This window comes from Chiloscyllium punctatum, chromosome 17 (genome assembly GCF_047496795.1).
Source record: "Chiloscyllium punctatum isolate Juve2018m chromosome 17, sChiPun1.3, whole genome shotgun sequence".
Classification (NCBI taxonomy): Eukaryota; Metazoa; Chordata; class Chondrichthyes; order Orectolobiformes; family Hemiscylliidae; genus Chiloscyllium; species Chiloscyllium punctatum.
The window spans coordinates 92,956,679-92,980,625 of NC_092755.1; the positions used below are offsets into that span (position 1 = coordinate 92,956,679).

The window sequence follows — 23,947 nt, forward strand, 5'->3', positions numbered from 1 at the left end:
AATCTTCAGGTTTGTGATTGCTGATTGTAAGATTAGTTCTTTGATTATGTCACACACCTTTGAAAATAATCCTGCGCTTTTTATCAGAGGCATTTCATTGAAAATGTCATTAAAAAAGGAGACTTAACCACCCTGTTGGGATATTAAGCATTATCATCTCTCTGACTCAGTCTCACTACCCAGTTGAGATAAAATAAACAGTTGGTCAATTCCTAGGAGCTGATTCCATTTCACCAAACCTAATTATTCAAATGTGTGATGGAAATACCATGAATAGCTCCAAAGGATTTCCCAGTCAATTTTCCCTGTATTCTGATTCTACGTTTTAACTTCAAGCTTTGAGAAACTAGGCCAGTGCAGCTTTTACAATACCTACTCTTGGATCTGCCTCCCAATTACTACCAAGCTGCCTCCATGAACTGTCACCATGCCATGCCCCGCCTCCATCAGGTCATTCTTATCCCATGAGGTAATAGTTGTGCCAACACCCATAAGAACCAGGTATGAGTAACATAGCACTTAAAGATTTACCCATGCACATTTGTGTAAAAGTCAAACTTTTTAGAGTATTTTTTAAGGTTAAATTACGGTAGATACTGAATAAAGACAATCGAAACAAAAATTAATTAGTAAGCTTTTATTTATACATACAAAAAGTAGAAATATAATACAGGTTTAAATTACAATTACATGGTACATCTTAAACGTATCAAATGCAAAAGTTAATTAAAATCCTGCAATATCACACTGTTCAACACCTTCAGCATCAAATAAAGCTCCATAATCGTCAGGAGGAATGATATTGTCATATGAATCCTCTTCATCTCCACTGTCCGTAGTTAGAGGTAACACATCATCCGTTTCTTCTTCATCTATGTCATCCCAAAAATAGTCATCCTCTGTGCAACACTCTTCACTAGATGTTCTCTAAACTGGCCCCAGACCAGCAGACTCTTCTCCTTGTGTAGCCTACCAGGGGTTGTAAATTCCAAACTTGCTTTATCCATTTTCTACATCCACCTTAACCATTCCAGCTTTGTGGATGCATATGGATGACAATTCCTTTTGGAAATTCCTCCCTTGGCAAAGTTTTCTCCTAAAACCAGCCATCGATTTTAACTTAGTGCCACAAGCAAGAAATCAAGTAAACCTACTTTTCTCACGGCCAGTGGTTCTCACCATTACTGTTTTTTCTCCTTTTGGTTCACAGTTCGATTCTCTCGCATGTTGAGAGTAATCGGCGATTCATCCACGTTTCTAATGCATCATACTTTTTGCCTTCCTTCTGGCGATTTCTGATTACAAACTGATGAAATATCTCATCTGCTAGTCCAGCCAGCAGCTCTTGTGCAGTTGGAGTTCTCTGCTGAAGTACTGAGTCATGCTTTCTCGTGAACCTTGTGCACTAACCTTAAAATCTGAAATTCCATCATACTTTGATTTGTTTTGTGCATGGATTCAGATAGCTTCACAACCAACACGTTTTCCATTTTGACCATTTGCAAACACCCACTCAGCAACTTTTTTTCTCCAATTGTGAGCACCTGCTAGGTTTATGTCTGTTGGCACACTCTTGTTTTAGCATTGTCTGAAGTTGGTCAGATTTCTTTCGCCGGTCTCTCACAAGTTTCTCTGAAACACAAAATTCTCGCTGCCATGCAGTTTATTTGTCTTCTCTGCAACGTCAATAACTTTCAGTTTAAACACTGCTGTGTATTTTTTGTTTTCTCTTCAAAATGATGAAGAAATTTCAAAACCTCAACTAGGTGTATGACTGTATTCCACAAGAGCTACGGGGGGAACTGAGCTCAGCTGAGCTGCACACAAAGAGAGGTTGTCACCTGACTCTGACCTGATGCATTTTGAACTTTCATGCAAAATTATACATCAAAACGCATAATAGCACAGAAAAAATTCATTTCCTCATTTGAACTTTTATGAGCACGATAATACCTTGACTCCCAAATGTTGATCTAGTAGCTGTGAAGAACTAGGATCGATATATGGAAAATTGCAGATTCCAAAAATAGGGAGTCGACTTCCACATGAAATCGACTTTTACTCGAGTATATACAGTAATAAACATCAATTGTAGCTATTGGCATCTCGATATACTACAGTCCAGACACTTCAGCATCTGGGTTAATGCTAAGCTTTTGGGTACAAACAGTTGGCCATTTTCATCAGGCTGTCATGCTTCAAATGACCCCAGTTAAGATGGAATCTGAGACCTTGACACCCTTAGGTCACATGCTATGGTACAGTGATGATTCCACAAGCATATCTCTTCAAGGTATACTGCCTGCTAACTGAGAGATTAGACAATGATACAAAGTAACAGACAAGAATTTGTTGCAAGTATGTTATGAAATGCTGCAGAAATAGTGGGTGTATGAAATTGTCCTCCAACTGTAAGTTAACTTCTGCCAAACTGAGGCTGATTTTGTGCACTAACTTTGCACTCATTACAATCTAGCCTGAAAGACTAATGTGGCTTCATCTCCTTTTCCGGAGGATGCCTACAGTTAATAGAGAGAGGAGATCTTCATTTGATCAGCATGTGCCGGAGCTGAGCCCAAGGTCAATGCTGTAACCCACTGAAAAAGCCAGCCCTTGAATAACCTTAACTTTTTGCATTTAATGGTTGCAAAACTAATCTTTGGAGCAGATCCATTTCTCAAAGCCTCAGAGAAGATAGCGATACTACATGGTGTATTGTAAAGAACAAGTGATCCTTCAGAGCGATAGGGGTAAAGTAGAAGAATATGTCTGACAGGCCTGTTCTAGAGCAGGATTCAAAGGCCTGAATGATCTTCTCATGTGATAGCCCAGCTTTGACAACTGGTATGTGTTGATTCAAAGAACTCAGCCAAGGTGACAGTAAGCAGTTTGAAGAAGTGGTAAATTGAATCATATTTCCCCTTACCTACTCTCCAGAAACTACCAGTGGGCAGTTTAGGCGAATGAGATCTGACTTCATTGGCTCTGATACAGTTTCTAGTTGAATATGAATGAATATCAAAACTGGATTCTGAATTTCCTACAGATGAGGGCCAGAAATAATATTGTTGCAAAGCTTTGGCTAACTATTTATGGAGACACTGTTCAGCAGGACACCATTACAACGTACTTCCCTCAGGTCCCAAGCCTAGATGATGTGGCATCACCTAACAACATTGATGTTACATTCTAGCTATTAACTATTAACATTAATTCATTCTTTCCATTACAGAAAACTCCATGAACCCTCATTGTCTCATTGGCACAAAGTGCAAACCCTTGGGGAGATACCAAAGAGCAGCAGGCAGCCACCAAACTGTTCCTGGCCAAAAAGGATGAAGAGAAAAGTTGTTTACATTGTCATGAGTCCATAACATCCAAGTCAATGAAGTACTTTTGAAGTGTAGTTACTGTTATAATTTTGGAAAAGCAACAATTGATTTGGACATGGATACCTACCTCAAACAGAGATGTGATGTTCATTGAGGGATCACTATTCCGTCATACAGGGGTTTAATGATGTAAGATCAGGACCGTGTTGTTCATGGAAGGTAGTCCACATTCTTGATAATGAAAATCAACAGCCTTTATTAAACATAACTGTACACAGAGATGGTAAGAGAGGATATCTCTTGAATCCTACAGACTTCAGTTCCACCTCCATGTAATCGACATTATTATGACACAGTTCTTTGTACATAGGCTGTTCTTAGAGTAAAGGATCATTAACCCTTTGCTCCACAAAAAAGCATCTCTCCATTTCTTTGAAAGAGATCATTTATGTGCAGGTGAGGGGCATTGGTTTTTAATGTTTCACTTAAAAGATAGCACTTCCAACATAGCAGTGTTCTTTCAGTACTGCATTGGAGTCTAAGCCTGAATTATGTGCTTCCATTTCAGGAATGGGAACTTGAACCCACTATTTCCAGACTTGGAGGTGAAACCCACAGCATGTGATACATGGCTCCTTTAAGAAGGAGTACTGGAGAGGGAAGGAAAGGAGAAGAGTTCACATTCAGAAGGGTTAATCCTCCATAAATAACTCCCCAGGAGATACATAAAACACATTTCATAGCTCAAAATACAGTTCTTTTTCTCTTTTGCTAAGAACTTTGAGACAAACTTTCTTTTTGTGGAGGGCATGTTTAAAAACAAAACATTGACAACAGATGATATTTCTGTTCATTCTTCTTTGTATCTTTTATTAGTAACCAATGATTCACCGAGATTTTCTGTTCAATTGAAACATGCATGAACACGCATAGACACAACCCTTTCTCTCTCTCTCTCTCTCTGTGACTCCCAGCAGCTCAATCAGCTGCATAAAGTAAAGCGATCTGGTCTCAACACAGCACACAAGCGTCTGACAGGAAGTCTGCTGCTGAAGAGCACTCTATCCCTGCAGGCTCTCCCACATTAAACTCCAAGCTAATGAAAACAATCTGGTGAGGAGGAGAAAGAAAGAGAGAGAGAGAGAGAGAGAGAAGAACCCACAAGCCTAGCTCCTAACCCATGGCTTGAGGGAATTGCTTGTAAGATAATTGGCAAGAGAACGCTTTTCCAAGGGCACAGAACAGTAAAGACTGACAAGAAGTTGAAAAACTCCTTCCAACTTTTTATTTCCAAGACCTCTACTGCACATAGAAGCCATTGACTGAGAAGACGCTTACTTTGTTTCAAACAAAAGGTCACAGGGTAAGTCGAAGTTTATGTTTTTTGTCTGAACTGCCACGAGCTATGTAAGAAGAGAATTTCTTTTATTCATTCTCTTATGCTTTTGTTAAGTTATAATTGCATTGCAGTAAATATCGTTTCGATGCAGATTATTGTGAAGATAGTCTTAGATTAAACTATGAGCTTTCAGTGCGAATGGGAAAATCCCTGGTACTTAGTCAAAAATGTTCTTCTCTCCTTTCTTTTCCACTCTCTGCCTCTCATCATCTCATCACTTTCCCTCCATTTCCATGTCTCAAATGCTACAGATTTAAGAAAGTATGTGATTTGCAAGCTGCCAACAACATATTAGGGGAGCTCAGTCTTCACCATTCGCAAAATGAACGTGGAGTTCTGTTTACGATTTTTCCATCAACATTTCAAAGGGAACACATTTTCACCCATTGTTCTTCACCGAACTAACTCCTTGTGCTGTCACCTTTCAATCTAAAACATGTGTGGTGGAATAAGAATATTGCAAAAGAGTCCTGAACTGCTTAAAAAAATTTGGTAAAACTAAAAACTGAGAGACATTTGAAATGAAAACTGAAATTGCTGGAAATGCATTCAGCAAATGGAAAATTAAAGTGTACTTTTTCAGGTTTATGCTTAATTTACTTGGCATTGCAAACACAGCCCTTTCTTTCCTTTGTTTAACCAGCCATTTGCTCCAGAATTGTGTTGAATTTTCTCTCCTCTCACTTTCTGATCAATGTCTTTGTTCCTCCAAATGCATATTTTTGTCTTGTTCTTTTCCCTCCCTCTCAGTCATTTTGCTCTGTTACCGTCATGTTACATTTCACTTTGGGCAAGCTAAATCAGATTGAGTGCTCACTCTTTCCTTCACTCTGTCTTTTTTTTATGAATTTCACATTCCTCTTCTCTGCTGCCAGCCCTTTCCTTATTCCTTTGTGTTCTAGTTTTTCTTTTTCTGGCATATCTGGCTGCACTAAATTCAACCTAGACTATGGATATTAGTGGTAGATGTGTCTGCTTAGAGCATTATAACCTGCAAAGAAGACCCTGACTTTCACTTGACCCTGCTGCCAATAGCACAGACAAAATTGCAAAGCTAGTGAGCGGGGAACGGCTGAAAAATATTACATCTTAGTAACTCCACAGCACTGTATCTCAAACCATAGCCAACAACTTGATTCAAAGTCATAATAGTCAGGACCTTCACAGATTATCTTACAGAAACAATTGTTTGACGCAGATTCAGATGAAAAAAAGAGATTCAATGGACAGTGTGGCAGTAAAAGGCAATTTGTACCTTCAAGGACTCGCTCAAAGGCCAATAACTTGATGTCATGTTTAATCATTTCATGGCTGAGTTATGGGATGAGAGAGCCAGGGTACTGCGTTTCAGGGATGAACCGAGTTCTGGGCCAAATTGAGATTAGCTGGAATGCTCACAGAAGCTTGTTTCATTTGGAGAATGCTTTTCTTCCCCTCATATCCCAATTTTCAAAGAATCCTATTTGACTGGTTTTCCATTCATTACTCAGTGCCTTCTCCTGGAGGGAAGCTAATGGGAGGTCTGGAGCTAATTATTGGGAGGAGCTGGTGACTCTCTCACTGAATTTTAACCCTTTCTCTGGAGGACATCCTGACCTCCACTTCCAAATTCAGCCCGATGACAATATGAAGTGGTGAGTGGATAGTGTCTAATAATGTTTCATTTTAACTATTTCATGAGAGGCCAGCTGAGCCCCCACTGCTCACCACGGGGCTCATGTAATTGTTGCAGCATCCCACCCTTTTCTGTTGTGTCCTTAAGGAGGTTATTGATTCTCAGTCTGCTGGCGAGCAGAGAGTTTGGGAGCAGGAATGGGGCCTCAACCCTAGGTTAGTAATGGCTCTGCATGGTCAATATGTAAATCACTTCTAATGCCTCCCTGTCAAGCTGTTGGAGCTACCCTCTGAATGCCCCCCATTCTTCTCATTTTCACATCCTCAATCTTCTGTAAACCCAAAACATCTTTCCCTCAAAATGATGTCGCCCATCTCAATTCGATCAACAGACTATAAATAGCAGCTAGGTAAAAACAATGACTGCAGATGCTGAAAACCAAATACTGGATTAGTGGTTCTGGAAGAGCACAGCAGTTCAGGCAGCATCCAACGAGCAGCGAAATCGACGTTTCGGGCAAAAGCCCTTCATCAGGATCTTTATTCCTGATGAAGGGCTTTTGCCCGAAACGTCGATTTCGCTGCTCGTTGGATGCTGCCTGAACTGCTGTGCTCTTCCAGCACCACTAATCCAGTATAAATAGCAGCTTGCAACCCAAACTCTATGCCCAGAACTCATTTCATCCCTGAAACGCAGTACCCTGTCCCTCATCCCATAACTCAGCTGTGAAATGATTAAACATGACATCAAGTTATTGGCCTTCAAGCGAGTCCTTGAAAGTACAAATTGCCTTATGATAATGATCAGGTAATTCATGACAAACCCTAGAATTTCCTGTAGCACATCACCTTACCATGTTATCTTTGATATTTCAAAGAAAATCTCGAGATTATTTTTTTCAAACCAATTCCTTGTGATCCTCTGAAGGTTTGGGCCTCATTGGGGTATTTCCATGAGCACTGATATTTTCCAATACTTCATGGATTCATACAGTACAGAAAGGCCATTCAGCCAACCGTGTTTGACCTAGCTCTTTGCAAGAGCTATCTGATTAGTTCCACCTTTCTGTTATTGCCCCTGAAAAATGTTTCCTTTCAATGTATTGATCCAATACCCTTGTGGACGTTGCCAGTGATACTGCTTCCACTAACCATTCAGGCAGTGCCTTCCACATCAGAAACTGTTGCCATTAAAAAATATGTTTTGACAGATTATTTGCCCAGGAAGCTATTTCACTCATCTTTGATGATGAATTTTAGCAGGTTAGGAAGCCACAGAAAACATTACAACTAAGCCAATCTGTATTCACTCAATGCTGGCTACAAAGGGGACACTTTTATCATTTATACTTGAGACTGATCCACCAGATTTGTTGTTGATATAGATCACCAGTTACTGTAACTAAAGCTCCTGAATCTCTTCTCCTACTGTAATTCTAAAATTCTCAACTCCAACATATGGCCTCTGGATTATTATAACTTTACAGAAATTACAAATGTCCAAACTGTGAAGCACCAATGGCCACCTGATGTAAATTGAAGAGTGCCACCTACCAGTTAATGCCAGTGTCCAACAGCAGCAGGTTACAGATATTTCCTGATCAACTTGCAAACCTGTAGAGCACATAGAATGTGAACACAGGCTTCCTAGACCAGAGGTGGTGACATTACCATTGCACCACAAGAGCCTTTCTACCAGTGGAATATCTGCTCGTTTAACTGAGGAGTTTTATTATCTCTCGTTTCCCTGCACCATTCTTGATTCACTGCTGAGGAGGTAAGCAGACAAGTCTGTGAGTGACATGGCTCTCTGACAAGGAGAGACATCAAAGAAAATGATTCAATTTTCCCATCAAACCCGCAGTACCTGTTACCCAGAAGTAAATCTTGAAACCGTATGGGGAAATCTTGGGCATAAGTCCACAAGCTATAATACAGTGACACACTCCTTCGCAGTGCTGTTGTGGAAGATTTTTAAAAATCCTTACTCCTAGTTGGGACTTTTCCTTCCCTTTACAAATTATTGGGATCATTTTCTGACTAGACCCCATCTGATTTTGCACAGCCAGCTTGGTCAATCTCCAGGAGGTACTTAGGACTGGATTTAAAAATTGCTTATGGGAAAGGATTCATCGGCTTGGGGTAAAAAAAAGCACAAGAGAATTAGAGTAATTGACTTGTTTTGCAGAGAGCTAGCACACATACAATGGGGTGAATGACCTCAATCTGTGAAATATGATTCTACGAATCATAGATGTTCATTAACCATTGGAATGAAAGTATTTAATTTTTTTCTTCATTAATTCTACATTCTCCTATTCAAAAATGTAACCTCTGTGAAGGAGTGAGGGATAAATGTAAAGGGATAAGACCATAAGACCATAAGACATAGGAGTGGAAGTAAGGCCATTCGGCCCATCGAGTCCACTCCACCATTCAATCATGGCTGATGCGCATTTCAGCTCCACTTGCCAGCGTTCTCCCCGTAGCCCTTAATTCCTCTAGACAACAAGAACCTATCAATCTCGGCCTTGAAGACATTTAGCGTCCCGGCTTCCACTGCACTCCGTGGCAATGAATTCCACAGGCCCACCACTCTCTGGCTGAAGAAATGTCTCCACATTTCCGTTCTGAAATGACCCCCTCTAATTCTAAGGCTGTGTCCACGGGTCCTAGTCTCCTCGCCTAACGGAAACAATTTTCTAGCATCCACCTTTTCAAAGCCATGTATTATTTTGTACGTCTCTATTAGATCTCCCCTTAATCTTCTAAACTCCAACGAATACAATCCCAGTATCCTCAGCCGTTCCTCATATGCTAGACCTGTCATTCCAGGGATCATCCGTGTGAATCTCCGCTGGACACGTTCCAGTGCCAGTATGTCCTTCCTGAGGTGTGGGCACCAAAACTGGACACAGTACTCCAAATGGGGCCTAACCAGAGCTTTATAAAGTCTTAGTAGTACATCTCTGCTTTTATATTCCAACCCTCTTGAGATAAGAGACAACATTGCATTCGCTTTCTTAATCACAGACTCAACCTGCATGTTTACCTTTAGAGAATCCTCGACTAGCACTCCCAGATCCCTTTGTGCTTTGGCTTTATTAAGTTTCTCACCATTTAGAAAGTAGTCCATTCCTATATTCTTTTTGCCAAAGTGCAAGACCTCGCACTTGCTCACGTTAAATTCCATCAGCCATTTCCTGGACCACTCTCCCAACCTGTCTAGATCCTTCTGTAGCCTCCCCACTTCCTCAGTACTACCTGCCTGTCTACCTAACTTTGTATCATCGGCAAACTTCGCTAGAATGCCCCCGGTTCCCTCATCCAAATCATTAATATATAATGCGAACAGCTGTGGCCCCAGCACCGAACCCTGCGGGACACCGCTCGTCACCGGCTGCCATTCTGAAAAAGAACCTTTTATCCCAACTCTCTGCCGTCTGTTAGATAGCCAATCCTCAATCCATCCCAGCAGCTCACCTCGAACACCATGGGCCCTCACCTTGCTCAGCAGTCTCCCGTGTGGCACCTTATCAAAGGCCTTTTGAAAGTCCAGATAGACCACATCCACTGGGTTCCCCTGGTCTAACCTACTTGTTACCTCTTCAAAAAATTCCAACAGGTTTGTCAGGCATGACCTCCCTTTACTAAATCCATGTTGACTTGTTCTAATCAGACTCTGCTCTTCCAAGAATTTAGAAACCTCATCCTTAATGATGGATTCTAGAATTTTACCAACAACCGAGGTTAAGCTGATTGGCCTATAATTTTCCATCTTTTGCCTTGATCCTTTCTTGAACAAGGGGGTTACTACAGCCATCTTCCAATCATCTGGGACCTTTCCTAACTCCAGTGACTCTTGAAAGATCTCAACCAATGCCTCTGCTATTTCGTCAGCAACCTCTCTCAGAACTCTAGGGTGTATCCCATCAGGGCCAGGAGATTTATCAATTTTAAGACTTTTTAACTTTTCTAGCACTATCTCTTTCGTAATGGCAACCATACTCAACTCAGCCCCGTGACACCCTTTAATTTTTGGGATATTACTCATGTCTTCCACTGTGAAAACTGACGCAAAGTACTTGTTAAGTTCTCCTGCTATTTCCTTATCTCCCATCACTAGGCTCCCTGCATCAGTTTGAAGTGGCCCAATGTCTACTTTTGCCTGTCGTTTGTTTCTTATGTACTGAAAGAAACTTTTACTATTATTTCTAATATTACTGGCTAGCCTACCTTCATATTTGATCCTCTCATTTCTTATTACACTCTTTGTTATCTTCTGTTTGCTTTTGTATCCTTCCCAATCTTCTGATTTCCCACTGTTCTTAGCCACTTTATAGGATCTCTCTTTTTCTTTAATACATTTCCTGACTTCCTTTGTCAGCCAAGGTTGTCTAATCCCTCCCCGGTTAATCTTTCTTTTCTTGGGAATGAACCTCTGTACAGTGTCCTCAATTATACCTACAAACTCCTGCCATTTTTGCTCTAGTGTCTTCCCGGTTAGCCTCTGCTTCCAGTCTATTTTAGTCAGTTCCTCTCTCATGCCCTCATAATTACCTTTATTCAACTGTAACACCATTACATCAGATTTTGTCTTCTCCCTTTCAAACTCCAGACTGAACTCTACCATATTATGGTCGCTACTTCCTAAGGGTTCCCTTACTTTAAGATCTTTTATAGAGCCTGGTTCATTGCAAAGCACTAGGTCCAGAATAGCCTGCTCTCTTGTGGGCTCCATGACAAGCTGTTCCAAAAAGCCATCCTGTAAGCATTCCATGAATTCCCTTTCTTTAGATCCACTAAAGAAATAGTGGATGTGAACACCTAAAGTGACCACAATGTAAGAATAAAATGTTTTTTGTTTTCAAAGGTAATTCTAAGGGCAGCTAATATTTTTATTTATGTATCAACCTTTGCAATATGTCTTTCTCAAAATAAAATTACTTGTAAAAGTTCATGGTGGTACAAAGCCAAATAATTAACCTTTGGCCAACTGAAGGACCGGTACCAACATTCTAGCCACCTGGTCAAATACTCAGAATACTCAAAAAGCAGTGAGCACTGCTTTTTACTCGAGGGCACTGCCCACAACTGGACCACTGAACCTCCCAATAAATTGTCCCTTCAATAGAATCTCTTTTTAAAGAAAGTAGTTAAAGTTGCAAATTAACCTGCTTAAAATACATTTGACACTTTGTTTCGCTTAAGAAATGTGCTGCTGTCTTACTCATTCGATGATGATACTAATCTGGTATATGCACTGTTGTATTCTGTTACTTTTATTCTTAGTACATCCTGTGGATATAGACAAAAGAAGAAATGTCACACACGTGTGGGTTATCAAGCACAACCCTTACTGCAACTTGTCCATCTGCAGTAAAATACCCCGTACAGCTACAGTTTGATCCAACTTGATCCATTTGGTATATCTCTTTGAATTCCAATTAATGTTCTCCTCCCCATTGCTGTCATATTTTGAAGCACTCCTTCTTCAATGCACAAGTCAAACAGATGTTGTCAACAGCTTGGTCATGGATTTGTAGCATTCCTGTATATGTGCTTCTTCTCCCTCTAAACCTCACATCTCCATTACCACCCCTTTTCTCCCATTTCCTCCCAATTCCTTCTAATCTAATCATTAATCTTTTAGTGCACTTATCCTTTGTTCATATTTCTATACACTTCATTCTACTATTCCCTCTTTTGTGCATGTCCTCTCACTCTTTCACGTATTCCCACTACAATGTATTACTCCCTCTTTTCCTTTGCTACATTGACTCTTTCATTGTTTCCTTGCTAATCTGGCTGTCTCACCTTGTCAATTAATACGCCTTACTACTCCGAAAACATTCTTTCTCTCTTTAATTGTTAATCGCAGCTGATTTTTCTACTCTTCTTCTCACTCCATCCCTGCAAACTATCTGCCCCTCTTGTGTTCACTGGTGCCTTTCATTGACTCACTCTCACTGCCCCATTTTTTTGTCTCACTTCCTCTCGCTCTCACATTCTCAGTTCTTTCCTCTCACTTTTTAAAAATTTATTCTTTCTCTCTTGTTCCTTCTGGTTCTTGCCTTTTCCTCTCGTACTCTCACTCGCTTCTCCTTTCTGCACTTTCTCTCTCATTTTTGACTTACCAGCCTTCTTAATTCCCTCTGTTTCTGAATTTCTTCCCGTAACTTCACCACCTCTGCCTTGCCTCATTCCCCTTCTCTCAGTTTTGTACATGTATCCAACTTCAAACTAACAGCAACAGGAAAACAATCCAAAAATAAAGACATTCCCTATGTAGCCACGGAACCACAGATTCTCGCTGAGTTGCTGAGCTGGCCTCTCTGTAATGTTTGGAGTCTGTATTAACTCTCCAGATTTATAGCAACATGATGATAGTTTCTGTTAGACTCATCAGGCCTCTGACCTTTTGTTTCTTCCTTTCTGGAAAATGGACTTTTAAAACAAAAACTCCCAGTGCTTCAGGTATATTGACACCCCTGTGTGTGCTTTTCAATAAATTACATTTCCAGTCTTTGTCTGATCATTGATTTGGATGTTTTCAGCTTTCTCACGTTAAGCAAGGACAAAGAAAATCATAACTAGCTGGAAAACCAGATTGCGTTTGTAAAAGAAAAGCACTAAATGCCTTCAGATTTAAAGTAATGCCACATATGCTGTGGTTTCCTCTGTAGCATTGTCCAAGAATGCGAGAAATCTCACTCTATTCAATGCTGAACACAGTACAGAGCTCCTGGGGACTGGGTAGCTGTAATGGTTTTCCTTACTTTTCCCTACCTTTCCTGAAGATGCTGATACGCCCAGCAGAATTCCACGGTCAGCAGAACCCCCCTCCCCCGTTTTGGTATTTCACTCAAGTGATCATTCATCATCACGTGAATCAGGATGGTCTGTGTTGAAAGACCACTCAAAAGTCAGAACTCTCATGGCAAGTCTGAGCTCACCTTCGTCCAAGTTGTGGCAATCAGAAAAGGGAACCCAGCTGGGCAAGTGAAGGCTCGGGGGAAATGGTAGTCTAGTGAACCCTCGACTAATAATCAAAGGCCTGTTCCAGTGAGCCAGAGACGACTCAAATTTCATCAGCAAAAATTAAATGGCACTATGGAATTAAGTAGTTCATATGGATAATTGTGGAACTACCAAACTGATGTAAAAACTCATCCAGTTCACTCATGCCTTTTCTGAAAGGCAATCTGCTGTCCTTGTCTGGTCTATGACTTGTGACTTCAGAAACATAAAAATGCATTTGAATCCAAACTCTCATTTGAAATAGGCACTAATGGAGCTCCCTGTCATTTTCTTGAGAAACAGAACCCTGGCCTAGTCCAGCAGGCTACCAACCTGTGAATGAATAAAGAGAAATCAGCATTCTATTCGATATATAAATCAGCAAGGTCAGGCTGTTGTCAGGCCTGAGTTGACTTGGCTCTTGAGGGGAGCCTGTAAATTTCCTTCAAATCTTCAATAAAAATCAACTCTGGTTACTAACTAATACCCACTGTTGGAAAGTGTGATTGAGACCATCATTTGAGACTGGCAAGTTGCTCAGTTGTGTATAGAATAATAGAACTCCAGTACAGATAAAGGTCCTTTCAACCATCCAGACTCTGCCAGTCAAAATCAAGCACCTAACTGTCTTAACTCCATTTTCCAGCAACAAGTGAACATCTAAATACTTAGAGTCATAGAGTCCTAGAGATGTACAGCATGGAAACAGACCCTTCGGTCCAACTCATTCATGCTGACCAGATGTCTCAACCCAAATTTAGTCCCACCTGACTTCTCGAATGTTATGAAAGTTTCTCCCTGTGCCACCCTTACAGACAGTGAGTTCCAGATTCCTATCATCCTCTAGTGACAGGAATTTTCCTGATGTGACAGAATGGGAAACTGCAAACTAATGAGTTGAGATTAAATAATAATGAGGCTGTTAATGAGTGAAAATCCATGCTAAGTGGCTCCTTGCCATGTTTTAGTGAGAATCTCCTCTCGATGTCCAACACTTGATTGGAAAATGGGGCTTTTTGGTCTTGACATTGAGAAAGGCCTCGCTGAATATCTCCAGATTTTCCCAACATTCTCGCCATGGCCCATATTGTGCAGGGACTGGTAAGCCCTGCATTAAACATCGTACCTTCTGGATCTCAGTCAGTATTCTACCGTTGACTCAATTAGTTCAGTGATATAATTATCTTGATGTTTGTTTAAATTTAAACATAGATTCAGTTCCTATTTTCACTACATTGCTGACAGTCACAGCCGGAGCTCTTCATGAGTGCTCATGCAGTGCTATCCTCATTGTGGCCTGACTTCTGTACTTCTGAAATTGTGCATAGTGTCATAGATTCATCCAGTTTGAAAATAGACTCTTCAGTCCAAACCATCCACGCAAACCAGATAGTCCAACTGCCTGACTCCCATTTGCCAGCATTTGGCCCATATCTCTCCAAACCCTTCCTATTCTATATCCAAACAGATGCCTTGTAAATGTTGTAATTGTTCCCGCCTCCACCACTTTCTCTGGCAGCTCATTCCATACATCCACCACCCTCTGTGTGGAAATGTTACCCCTCAGGCCCTTTTTAAATCTTTCCCCTCTCACTTCCGACCTAAACCTTATAGTTTAGAACTTCCCTACCCTGGGTAAAAGATCTTGTTTAATCACCCTATCCATGCCCCTCACGTTTTTATAAACCACTATAAGGTCACCCCTCAGCCTCTGACACTACAGGGAACAAAAAAACCCACCTATTCAGATTCTCCCTGTAGTTCAGACCCTCTAGCCCTGGCAACATCCTTGCAAATCTTTTCTGTACTGTCTCAAATTTAACATCATCCTCCCTATAGAAGGGCAACCAGAATTGTACATATTATTCTAAAAGTGGCCTAACCAATGTCCTGTACAACTGCAACATGACATCCCAATTCCTATACTGAATGTTCTGACCAAAGAAGACAAGCATGCTAAATGCCTTCTTCACCACCCTGTTTATCTGCGACTCAACTTTCAAGGAATTATGTACCTACACCCCTAAGTCTCTTTGTTCAGCAACACTCCGAAGGGCCCTACCATTAACTGTGTAAGTGCTGCCCTGGCTTGCCTTACCAAAATGCAACACAATTCTGTGGCTTGTTGTAATAGATTTCAATTTCCTCTGCATTCAACACCTAAAGTCTGCTGGTGAGGCCAGTGTTGATTGCCCATTTCTAATTGCCATTGAGGAGGTGGTGATGAGGTATTACCTTGAACCTCTGAAATCCAGCCATTTTAAAACTTGAGCTGCCTGTCAAAAACTGCTATTATGCCTTTGTAATGCTTATCTTCTTCCTCCCAGCACTAACCACTGTGACCATTTAAAGCAGCAAAACACTGTGCATGCTGGAAATCTACTTCTGTAATAAAAACAACAGATCTTGGGCATGTTCACTTCTGTCAAACATATGATCTTTAAAGTAAAACACTTGTTACCTGCAGATCATATAGAAAGGTGAAATAGATTCAATGGGCTGAATGGATCCCTGCTGGTCCTGTTTATATTAGACACGAATGATTAATTTTTAAAACTTTCTTACTTTTTAAAACAAACTTTGGTTCAACCAAACAAATTATTTGTTTTCATAATCATTGAGTTTGTGCTTCACCTAATTTGATTTCAAGCTGATAAAGAAAGTGAACTATTTCAAATACTATTGTACTAGTGGTCCTTATTACTTGTTCATGGGATGTGGGATGTTGCTGGCTAGACCAACATTTATTTCCCATTGTTATCTGTCCTGAAACTGAGTCGCTTGTGTGGCCATTTCAGAAGGTATTGAAAGTCAACCACATTGCTGTGGGTTTGGAGTCATATGTAGACCAAATCAGAAAATAACAGCAGATGCTTTCTGTAAAGAACATTAGTGACCCACATGAGTCTTTATAACTATTGACAGTGGATATACAGTTGCCATTTTGCTCATTTTCAATTCCTTGTGCCTTGGTGGGTTTTTTTTATTAACTTGAGGTTCTGGATTATTAGACCAGTAATAGTACCACCACACAACTGCCTCCCTGCTAACTATATAGAGAAGCAGGGGAATTTTGTGCTGTTTGAAAGGACTCTTGGATAATGGCTATTTACTTGGGTAATGGGGACAGAGAAAAGAACCGGGTGAGACTAAGAATATAAAAGTTCTAATTGAACAGCAAGAATTTATAATCTTTTTTTCTTGTTTCCCATTTGGTAACTGGCCAAATTGGCAAGCCATTGGGTGGAATGAAACACCAGACAAGTTCAGGTGTGGCCTTAGGGGATGAGACCTGGCAATCTGGAACAGCGAAACCAACAAAAAATTGGCAGTGTTGTGTTGTTATACATGTTGTCTTGGCTGGATTCCATGCAGTTTGAAATTGATTGACAACTTGCCATCAGATGTGTTTCCATGTCTTGGGCACTGTTTAGAAATTGTTAATCCAATTATAGTAACAAATGGAAGATGATTTTGGGAAATGCAATACAAGTATCTTTTCCAGTTCTAAATAAGAGTAGTCCAATGTACTTTGTTTTGATATTCATCACAAAACTGGTCTTTTCTGCTATATTTCTATCAACCTGAATGCGCATGGACATTGGGTGAGGATGAAATATGACTTGACAGTGATGTTCTCTGACTTAAATGGCTTTCTCTATTCTAACCCCCCTGGTGTCATTAATTTCTGCTTGAAGAAAATACATAGTACTGGTGAATTATGGATTGAGAGGCTGTAAGTAGTGCAGTGCTGCAGGATTTATAATGCAGATATAACAAAGAATTAGAAAACAGATGAAATTTTGGCCTTTATTTGGAATTGGGGAAGTGAGAAAAGCTATCAGCAGACAAAAGTGGTTTTAGTGAAAGGTTATGATTGGAAAATCTGGGTGGGAAGTGGGGGTGTAGAGGAAGATTAAAAACTTCCATGAACTATCAAAACATAATTGCACTTCCTACCCGACAGTAAGGATGTATTCTTCTGTCTCAGTTTTACTGCCTGCTTTCTTCAATCCTTCCAAGGAAGTCCAGTTAATGATTGTTCCAAATAGATTCCCAATTGTACTTGTCTGGTTATGTTAACCTCCAAGATGGAACATGTTGCTCATTATTGTAAAGCAAGTAGTGGTAAGTTGGCAAAGGCATTCTTGCCCATTGTGAGGAAGTTAATTAAAACTAAGATCCTTCAGGCTGTCAGACACTGTTATAAGTATGGCCCTTTTAAAATGAAAATCTCAAAGTTTATTAACCATTTTGTGTTCCTTGCATTTTGCCACTTTCCATCCTTTCATGCCAAATGTCATCAGACGGATGGATTCAGATGGATTTTCAAATGTCAGCATATTTTACTAAGATTCCAATTTGGTACAAATTAAACGTATGTCTGCATTCTGTGGTCAATGGTGACGTTGTGGTGTTTACTTCTGACATCTAAGTAAAGTTGTCCACAAAAATCCATCAATCTCCAAAGCTTGGATTTCATTTTCCTTGAGAGGAATTTAATTTTGTTTCTGGTGTTAGCTATCGGGCATCTGACATCAATCTAATGGATTGAGCAACCAAAAAATATTACCACTGTCTTGGCCCTGAAGCCCTCTCCCAAGAACCAGGTGCAGAAACTTATGAAGAAACTCAAGTTGTTGAACTTGAAAGAATTCAGAAAAGATTTACAAGGATGTTGCCAGGGTTGGAGGATTTGAGCTATAGGGGGAGGCTGAACAGGCTGGGGCGGTTTTCTCTGGAGCGTCGGAGGCTGAGGGTTGACCTTATAGAGGTTTATAAAATCATGAGGGGCATTGATAGGCTAAATAGGCAAAGTATGTTCCCTCGGATGGGGGAGTCCAGAATTAGAGGGCATAGTTTAAGGGTGAGAGGGGAAAGACATAAAAGAGACGCAAGGGGCAATTTTTTCACTTAGAGGATGGTGTGTGTATGGAATGAGCTGCCAGAGGAAGTGGTGGAGGCTGGTACATTTGCGACATTTAAAAGTATCTGGATGGGTATATGAGGGATATGGGCCAAGTGCTGGCAAATGAGACTAGATTAGGTTGGGATATCTGGTAGGTATGGATGAGTTGGACCGTGCTGTACATCTCTATGACTCTATGACTCTACAACCTCACGTTTATCTAAATTAAACTCCATCTGCCACTCCTTGGCTCAGTGGCCCATCTAATCAAGGTCGCTTTGTATTCTGAGATAATCTTCTTCACTGTCCACCACACTTCCTATTTTGGTGTTATTTGCAAATTTATTAAACATGCCTCCTATATTTACATCCAAATCATTTATATAAATGATGATAAGCATTGGACCCACCACTGACCCTTGTGGCATACCGCTGGTCATGGGTCTCCAGTTCAAAAAGCAATCTTGTACCACCATCGTCTGTCTCCTGACTTCAAGCTAATTTTGTTTCCAATTGGTTAGATCCCCCAGTTTCTGCATGATCTAGCCTTAGTAAGCAGTCTACCTGTATCATGAAGCTCTCAGTAGGTTTAAATTATAAAGAGGCCTGTGTTAGTTTTGACTTTGTGCACGATTGCTTAGATTTCCATCCTCTTTTATTTTCATTCCACAATTATCCTTGCTATGGTACAAGAGTCGAATCATCCTCTCAGCTCTGTAAATGACAGCAATTTGCTTTTAATCCATGGCAGAAGTTGAGAATCTTCCATCACAGCCTAATCCAAAAGGAAAATGTTGTTCATTAACAGGATGTTATATGGCCTACCCTGCTAGACTGAGCCATAAACACATCAACGACCTTTATGAAACAAGGGGCTTGTGATAACAAACAGAGAATTGGGGTGGCAAGTAAACTGATTCGCCCAGATAGAGTCATACAGCATGGAAGCAAACCGTTCCGTTGAACCAGTCCATGTCAGCCATAATCCCAAATTAAACTAGTCCCACCTGCCTGCGCTTGGCCCATAACCCTCCAAAAAGTTCTTATTCATGCATTTATCTAAGTGTAAAAAAATGAATTAAAATAAAAATCTTATACTACTGAAATATAATAACTGTGCGAAATCTAGAAGTAAATCAAAAATTAAGCCGAAATCTCAGGAGTAGCTGCAAGTTCCACATTACTCTCATTCCACTATTTAAATTTGTAAATTTGAGCAAATTACATCATCACAACTCAGGGTCCAGAAAACTGCTTTGATCCAGGGGTCTTTAATGCATATGGTAAGGTGTCAACAATACAAAGTTTGGGAGAAGATTTGTAGCTCGGGTGCTCGTTGTTGTGGTTCTGTTTGCCGAGCTGGGAATTTGTCTTGCAAACGTTTCGTCCCCTGTCTAGGTGACATCCTCAGTGCTTGGGAGCCTCCTGTGAAGCACTTCTGTGCTGTTTCCTCTGGCATTTATAGTGGCCTGTCTCTGCCGCTTCCGGTTGTCAGTTCAAGCTGTCCGCTGTAGTGGCCGATATATTGGGTCCAGGTCGATGTGTTTGTTGATAGAGTCTGTGGATGAGTGCCAAAATACATGTCAACAATACAGCCTGAATGCCACAAGCTGTCTAAGACATTACATCTGCTGTTTAAAAATAGGTCAGACTTCCATGATTTTCCATTAACTTGAATGAGAATCGATATTCGAAGAGATGTAAAGGGCTGTAACTCATCCTTAGCCATTTGGATTCCTCACAAATCCAATCCTGACTTAGAGATGAGGGTCATTGGATTGCAAATAGGAGCAGGAATTTCTTTAATTGATTTTCCCCCTCTCTAATCGCAGACCAGAGAAATTCCAACACCGGGCTTCTCCTAACTCAACATTTACCCTGCACTGCACCTGGCCTCTTTCATGTGTAGTTTATGTTTCAACCTCCAAGAAATTAATATAGTTAATCTTAATAGTATTTGAACATTGTATTTTCTCATTCTAATCTGTTGTTTTGTTCTTCTTTGATTTAAATAGATTTTTGAGCTAACTGTGAAAGACAACAATGGCCATTCCATTGGCATTTTGGCTACTTGCCCTCACAACAATACGCCCAAGTACAACATTTCCCAGCGCTCATTCATCTGCACCCATATCAACAGCCTCAGCAGAATCATCTGGAGGTTCAGAATCTGACATGTCTTCTACTGAAATCATGTTTTTGACTGGGAAGGTGTCAACATCTACGAGCAGTGCTGACCCCGTTTCTGTAAATGAGGCTATTAGTGCCACTGCAAAACCCACAACCATTGGTGCTGCTATTATGGGATTCATTAACCAATACATGAGCTTAATCATCATTGGTGGGGTTCTTCTAATCTTACTGGTTGTCATAGTGTGTGCTATAGTGCTGGTGAGGCAAAACTACAAGGCTTCAGCCTATTACCCATCTTCCTACCCAAAGAAAAAGTATGTGAATGAGCAAGATAAACGGGGTTCGACCAAGTCATTTGATGAGATTCCCGAGAAGGTCAATGATGAGCCCAGGGAAGATTCTAAGCAACTGGAAACAGACATACTCACCGTGACCCACAACCTCAAAAAGAAGACGCCAACCAAAGGAGAGACTGATACCGCAAAGGGAGAGGCTTCCCACACTCCAGAAAAGGACGGTGCGAGCACCACATTACAAGAAGCAGCAGGAGTAGACAACACATTGAACATAATAGAAAACAAGGAAGACAAAGTACTGGGTACAGACAGCAAAGAGGATGGAAATAAAGAAGAACAAAAGGGAGAAAGCAAGAAAAGTGATGATGAGCATGGGAAGGGGACAGAGCAGGAACTGGAAAATGAAGAAGTTCCAAGTACCAACTCCAATCAACTATCTGCTGATGATATGGGCAGTAAGTCCCCCAAGTTCACTTTGGACCAGACAGCAGACACAGTCGAGATGAAAGGTGTGGGTAATGTCAATCCAGACAGCCAGGAGCCAAAGTTAGCACAGCAGGGGTTGAATGAAAAAGCCAGTGTTGCTGAACCCAGTGCAGACAACACTGGCGATCTGGAGAATGTGCCATTGATCTCAAATTGTAATGGTGCACCAAATGACAGCAGAGCTTTTTAAAAGAGCAGAAACAAAGGATGAATCAGCGTTAGATTGACATGGAAAGTATACAAAGGACTACTTGGACATTCACTATCTGGCGTGTTTGTTCTGCTTACAACTAAACCGCATAGTTTTGACCAGATCTTTTGCAAGCCAATTTTACAAAACAAAATCAGCAGAAAAAACATGCAGGAAGATGATATGCGTAATGAAAGCCATAACCATTTTCAATACTTATAAAAATATTTGTTTTTAAATCCAGTAATCCAGTTTTATCTTTTCTCTCTACTTCAGCATAGAAAACATTGCCACAGACCCATGAGACTATTTTAATTTCCACGGCACTGGGGGTTTAATCAGCCTGTAAATGGGAAAACCACAAGGAGATTCCACTATTCTGGAATGCTTCAATTTGCTCTTTGGGCAGTTTAACCACTATGAGGAATGCAAATATAGTCTTTGGACAAATATTCTAATTGAGAACACCAAATCCGAATAGGTAACCCCAGTTCAGAACTTCAACCAATTTCACATGTTCAGTCATGTTGCTGAATCGTTACCTCCTCTCATGACTACAATTTCTGCCATCCAAGTGGATATTTACAACTTATGCAGAACAACAGAGACAGATTTTGGTCAATGCTCTTGGGCTTACCTGAAGCAGAAGATAACACACCTTAGACACATGGACAATTATCTGTCAGCTGCCAGCAAGCATTAAGGAACCCTGGAATGCAGGAAGTAAACATTTTCCTTGTAAATTGTTAACATGTCAAATGTAAAGAATTTGAGTACACTTAAATTTTGCCTTATTACAAGTAATGAATGAGCTATAATTGCAGCCATTTAAAATCAAAATTGGAATTCTGCATATTTTAGCCCTTACATATCCCAGTCAGTGGAGGTGTCTGTGGTACAGTGGTAGTCCTTATCTCTGAGTCAAGAGGTTCAAGAGGTGTCTCATGACATCTTTGAACAGGTTGATTAGAAAATACCTATCCCAGCTGGTGTATGCAATTGGCAGTGATCAGAAATAGTAATCTGAAAGGAAGGGTTGAAACTTGAATGTGTCTCTTATCCCAGCAATGCCATTCATTTAAAGGATTGAACAAAAAAATTGCAACACACTTTGTTAAAGAAGTATTATTGTCACAGATTGTTCAGGCAGGATCTGAACAAAATTAAACACCTAGCAGTATTGATAGGAGTCAAGCTCCTTGAAGGAAATTTAAGGTTTATCAGAATAAACTGCAATCTCCGATCTCAAATTACCCTTCTATTTTAGTGGAGAGTTCTCCTCTGCTTTTAGATTTAGTAAAACTAGGCACAATTTCTGACACATGCTTTAAAGTCTTCTAAAATCCAAATGCTTGAGTTTCTTGTATGCAATATGGATGTTGAGTGCTTCCAGGAAGATGAGGGAATATTTCCAGCCACAGAGAGAACTCAGTGCCAGCGTGATTCAACATGAAATTGGTCATATTTAACCCTGAAACCAGCTTTTAACATACTGGCTGTGAGGATGTGCTCTCAGCTTACTCGGAATAACACGATCATGGCAATTTGGCCATTACAATTCCATTATTTCATGCTTCGGAAATCCATTTTTCACTTAGCTCTTCAGAGATCGCTTCTTGAGGTGAGCAGTTTATCCCATGGACTCTGGTCTCGACGCTCAGGTGGTCAGCAGTGCGGTCGGCCATCTCTAAATTGGACAAAGAGCCAATTTCCATGGAGAGAGCATCAGTTGCCATCTCCTTTCCCAGCCTGTTGATGCTGCAACCCTTGTTTTATATGGCCTCAATATAGCATGGATTAGGGAATGGAACTAATAGGGTTGGGTCGGATGGAGGGCATTCAAACTTGTAAGATCATGGAAAAGACTGGAATACAAGCAGAAAATGTGGGAATGCACAGCAGGTCTATCAACATGAGGTTTAGCTGATCATCCATGCCCTGGGTCTTAAGTCTTTCAGACCCTGATAGGCCGGTGCTTCAAGCAAGACGAGAGATCAAGCTTTTCTTTAGGAGGTTATTGTACAAGGATAAGAATTTTTGATGCTTGCTTTATCTACATCCTAAAACTGTGATCATGTTAATCAAGCACAGATTTTTGGAAAATGATTCATTATTTCTCCCTCCCCACCTTCTCTCTAATTTTGGTTCTTCTGGTGCACTCATTCACAAAATGTGACCAGTTACTGGTGTTACTGGCTGCTGGAGCTAAGGGGAGGGTGTCTGCAGGAACTGACCTTCAGAATGTTTCCACTCAAGGGAATTTCATTCTGAGTAAACTCTGCCTAGGAGGTTGAGGGCTCACTGCCTGTAGCATATGGTAGTCAACTCCCAGCTCTCAATCTGTGGCACTGCATGCTTCACCAGGACAGCTACGTTTATGTTACCACATCTCACTGTCTTCTCATGAAAATCTCATAACACACAAGGCTGGACAATGTTAAAGATTCTGTTTAATGCTTTTCTGTTGAGTTCAGAATGTATTGGAACTTACTGCTGCCAAAATGCAATAATAAACCATTTTTAATAAAACAACATCTTCCTGTTTTTATTTTAAGTTCAGTCCTCCAA

General features: G+C 40.6%; 1 protein-coding gene across 1 annotated transcript; it reads left to right on the forward strand.

The window, feature by feature from the left end:
* Positions 1 to 4,329: 4,329 nt before the first annotated feature.
* Positions 4,330 to 23,911, forward strand: tmem119b (transmembrane protein 119b). The gene is made up of 2 exons (XM_072587939.1): positions 4,330 to 4,695; positions 20,290 to 23,911. The coding sequence occupies exon 2, from the start codon at positions 20,318 to 20,320 to the stop codon at positions 21,377 to 21,379; it is 1,062 nt and encodes a 353-aa protein (XP_072444040.1). The 5' UTR covers positions 4,330 to 4,695; positions 20,290 to 20,317; the 3' UTR covers positions 21,380 to 23,911.
* Positions 23,912 to 23,947: the final 36 nt, after the last annotated feature.

Coding starts and splice junctions, on each gene's coding strand:
- tmem119b (XM_072587939.1), top strand. CDS start 20,318: ATGGCCATTCCATTGGCATTTTGGCTACTTGCCCTCACAACAATACGC.